This window comes from Centrocercus urophasianus, unplaced genomic scaffold (genome assembly GCF_019232065.1).
Source record: "Centrocercus urophasianus isolate 14NV4802_14NV808 unplaced genomic scaffold, USGS_Curo_1.0 seq_10, whole genome shotgun sequence".
NCBI lineage: Eukaryota > Metazoa > Chordata > Aves > Galliformes > Phasianidae > Centrocercus > Centrocercus urophasianus.
In genome coordinates this window covers 33333928-33338429 of record NW_024884142.1, presented here as the reverse complement: position 1 = coordinate 33338429, position 4502 = coordinate 33333928, and the positions used below count along the sequence as shown (strand labels likewise).

The 4502-nt window shown below is 57.1% G+C and overlaps 1 protein-coding gene across 1 annotated transcript in view; it reads right to left on the bottom strand.

Annotated features, from left to right (window-relative positions):
• Positions 1–740, bottom strand: part of PRDM13 (PR/SET domain 13) — a 5491-nt gene extending 4751 nt beyond the window's left edge. Inside the window, exon 1 of the mRNA XM_042827737.1 lies at positions 600–740. Within this exon, the coding sequence (XP_042683671.1) occupies positions 600–740 (141 nt within the window). The remainder of the gene's footprint in view (positions 1–599) is intronic.
• Between the last annotated feature and the right edge of the window lie 3762 nt (positions 741–4502).

The window sequence follows — 4502 nt, the reverse complement described above, 5'->3', positions numbered from 1 at the left end:
GGGTGCTGCGCAGCGCCGAGGTCCCAGCAGAGCCATCCTTCATAACCTGCTTACCCGTACAAAGGGAAAATAAAGTGCCCATCCGCCGAATGACCGTGCAATAAAAGTCATCGGAACAAAGCGCTCTAGAGCGACGAACTGAGGGAGCCAGATGAGAAATAAATTTGAGCGGGCTGGCAGAGCGTTTAAAAACAATTAAAGGGCATTAAAAACCCGAGCGGAACGCGCAGGGGGTGGGAGGCGGTCTGGGCTTTCCGCCCGCACCCACAGCCTCGCAGACGAGCATCCCCCGTAGGTCCGAGCCCGGGGCCGGCACAGGGCGGTTCTGAGCTCTGCTTCTGGGCCCTGGAGCTTCCCCGCTCCCGGCCGTGCGCCGTGGGCTCCGAGGAGAGCAGTTCCGCGGGACGGGAGCGCCTCCGAAGCCGGGTGAGGGCTAAGGAGTAAGGGCTAAGGGGTAGGGGCTAAGGGGTAGGGGCTAAGGGGTAAGGCTGTCCGGCCGTGGCAGGCAGAGGAGCGGCAAGGGAGAGGGGAAAGCAGCTTCTTCTCCCAAGCTGAGCGCAAAGCGAGGTCCGGCGGTGCGGCAGACAGGAGGGAAATACCTTTTTCTTGGGTCCCGGCTCTCGGCGGTCGGACAGGTACTTGCCCAGTTTGAAGGTGCCCGGCACGGGCCCCAGGCGCAGCCCGGCGGGGATGCAGCTCTCGGCGCTCACGCTGATGGCCGGAGCCCGGCTCGCGTGCATCGCTGCCTGTGGGGCCGAGCGCTGGGGACCCCGAGCACTTAACGGGGCCGGGGCCGAGGAGGACGAGCGCGGCGTATCTCCGCCCGCAGAGTGACGCGGCCGCGCGTGCGGGGCGGCTTTTGAATGGGCGCAGGAGGGGGACCCCGCGGCGGGCGGGTGCTGCGGGGCCGCGGTGAGAGAGTCGGCTCCTCGAGCAGCTGCGGGTCCCATCCGCGAGGGTCACATGGAGCCGTTCCCTCACCCTCCCGCATAATCAGGCGCTGTGAATGGGCGGCGAACAATGGGCCGGGCGACCTTCCCATTCCTAAAAATCCAATTTGTCAAGGGCAAAGAAAAGGCGCTGATGAATCAAAGGTCTGGAGGGACCATTAATCCTCAGCATGGGGTATTGTCCCCGCGACAGTTACGATATTTTAAGTGACAAATCCACTGTATAATTTCCCCATAAATTTTGCTTCCTTTTATTGTTCCCCGACAAACCAGTTTTGGAAAATAAGTGACTACTTTAAGTCTACTTGGCTGAGCCCTTTGAGGTTTAATATACTTCAAAGATTTTTAATTCTCTCCCCTCGGCTTTATTGTAAAGGCGATTAAACAAAGAGATGGGGAATGTTTGGAGGACTTGTTAACTTCTATTGATCCCCGGCGTGTGCCATACAGAAGTTGGGCAGGTACTTGATGGGAAAACACCAGAAAATACCTACACTTTTTTTTTTTTTTCTTTTTTTTTTTTTTTTTTTTAAAGGACGACCATATTACCATTTCAGTGAATCGGGTTCAGGCCGGTGATCCCTTTAGCTCTGCTTCGATCCTTAAGGGAACGGCACCAAATGTGTTGCGCAAAACGACGTTCTGCTCTGCGGGCACCGGGGGGCTGCGACAGGGAAAGGGCTGCGCCGGGAACAGAAACGACATCACCGGGAGGCAGAGCCCGGCCCGAGGGCAGCGCGGAGCTCCGCGGGCAGCGCACGGCCCGAATGTGTGGCAGCCACAGGTCCCTTCCGCGCTGCGGTCTCCTGCGCCGGCATCGCCTTGGAAGGTGAAACCCGACAAATAGCGGCTGCACTCACAGCCACAATGAAGCAGACCGAAAGCATCCTGCTCTTATCGGGGCTTTAATTAAGATAAAGAGAAGCGCTGGGATTAGGTGGGGTTATGGCTCGGGGCGAGTAAAATCGCAGGGATTTCTCAGGAATTGAGAAAAGTGCGCGGGTTTTGCAGTGTTTTAGCGCACACGCAGCCACCCAGGTATGAGGAATAAAGGGAAAAGTGAGATTTCCCACTCTTTCTTTTTCAGCCCTGCCTAATTCGCGGCTGCAAACGTTCTATCTCCACACTTTGTAACTCCCCAAAGGGAAAGTCCGGAGCATTTCTCCTTGGGGAGAAGTCGCGGTCGCAGATTTGATCCATTGATTTCAGAAGAAGCTGCAGCAGGTACGGAGCTTTTTTTTGGTCTTTTCTGCTGTGTTTTTAATAGTCACGCTGAATAAATCTCAAAAGCGAAGGGGAAAAAAAGAAAGAAAGCAGCGTATAGATGTGTATCCGGCGGTAGGAGCCGTGTAACTGAGCCTGCTCCTCTTAGGTCCTTGGGCTCTCTGCAAGATACAGCCCTGCAAGCTGCTTCCCACGCGCCCATCATGCGGCTTCCATCGGAATTTGCTCACCGCACTCACGGCTGTCACCTCTCAGAGGCCACAGCGCAACTCAGACAATTCCCCGAAGCGGAGGGCTGCTCTCACCCTTCTCCTGCCCCACCGAGCCGCCGTATGGGGACGGACGTGGGGCGGTACCGACCGCTGATCCCTCCGGGCGCTGTCTCCCATAGCCCCGCGGCAGCAGAGAGCGGGGGTCTGGAGGGCACCGGGACAGCACGGGGAGTTCCGGCGCTGCGGCGGGGTTTGCCCGACTGGGTGGGATGGGAGAAGATGAGGAGGGATGGGATGCGATGGGGTGAGATAGGATGGGTTGGACGGGTTGCAAGGAACGAGGTCGGACGATATGGGACGGGGTTGGACGGGACAGGGTGGGACGGGACAGAACGAGACGGAGCGGGGCGGGACAGAGAGGAACGGGACGAGACGGGATGGGGTTGGACGGAACGAGACGGACGGGGTTAGACGGGGCCAGACGAAGAGAAGAGAGATGGGACGGATTGGGACGCTACGGGACGAGACGGGATGGGGGACGGGACGGGACGGGACGAGGCGACGTGAGACCGAAACGCTGCCATCGCCGCTCCGGGCACTCAATCAACGCGGCCCGTGGTTGTGCGTTTAATAACGCTCCATCTGCGTGCGCACGAGATAAATGTCGCGCCTGTCCCCGGCGGCATTGATGATTATCGATCGCGGCTCGCCGGGACCGTCCCGGGAAAGGGATGGATTCCTTTTCACTGCAGCGGGGATGGGCGGCGGGGGGAGAGGATGTGGGGAACTGAAGATGACCCCTTTGATCAGCGGCGTGAATGGGGCGAAAAGGATAAACAAGAAGCGGAGGGCGATAAATTTAAGCCATGAACATGTCCCCGTAACCTCTGGCCCAGCGGCTTTGGGATGAGACCCGCGCTGAATCCCGGAGCCGCGGCGGCGGCGGAGGGCTCCGGGCGGCCGGGGGACCCCACTGCTGCGCCTCGGGAGCCGCCGGGCCGGGCCTTAATGAGTCAAAGAGCGTGAACGACACGCGAACAATTTTATCAATAGGACCATGTAAAGGCCGGCTGTGAGGAAAGTTATTTATTAATATAGCCAATTGTGGCTGGTTCCCATCCACTCGGCAAAGAAAAGCCCTCGCTCGGGAAGCATTCACACCAGTTCTCCGATTTTTATTCTGTTCCGTGGCTCAAAGTTGAAGTTCCCCAAGTGAAATAAATTGTCCACAAAAGAGGAAAGGAACCACATTTTCTTTTATTTTTCCTTCCCTAAAAAGGAAGGGTGAAACCGATCTAATGTGCCCACTGGAGCAAGCTGCGGCATGAAAGGCCGGGTGTTAAAAGTAAAGGCAGCCTTTGGAGCAAATGGGATGGAAAATTAAATGAAATTAAATAGCTTGAACGGCCGTATTGTCCCTTATTAAAAAGACACATTAATTACATGGTTTCAGCTTTATTCAAAGACAATGTTTAGACTCAATCAAAACATTCCGCTATCGCTCTTTATATACTCAAACCGGGCTGCCGGAGACGCCTTAAAGCGAAATCACTTTTGCCCAAAGCCGCGGCGAAAGTTCTTTTCCGCGGCGGCCCTTATTTATGCCCAGCGCTGAACTGCCGGTGCCCCGGCGGAACACTTTGGCACACTGTTCTCCGCCATTTAACAGGTTGCCCCGTAATGAGGCATGAATGTTAAGGAACAACAGTCATCCAAAGAGGCACAGTTGCGGAGAGCAATGTCCCACCAGGGAGCTCCATTCAAACCATCAAACCGCTCCGGCACAGAGAAGGTTCAACACTACATTCAGACCGGAATGAATGCCTGTATACAGGCCCGGCTCATTATGCGGCCGAGCAGCGCGGCGCGGGCTGTAACGAAATGCTGCAAGTTCATTCCGTAGGCGGTGCTCCGGGCCCGCAGCGCCGGTCCCGAGGTGACCTTCGTGCGGGGCGGCCGTGCCCGGGCTCCGCTCGGGTGGCTGCGGGGTGGCTGCGCGACGGAGCTGCCGGGACCAGCCCCAGGCCTGCCCAGTCTGAACTTGTTGCTCTTGTATCCTTCTTCTTGCCTTCCCTTTCCCTTTCCCTTTCCCTTTCCCTTTCCCTTTCCCTTTCCC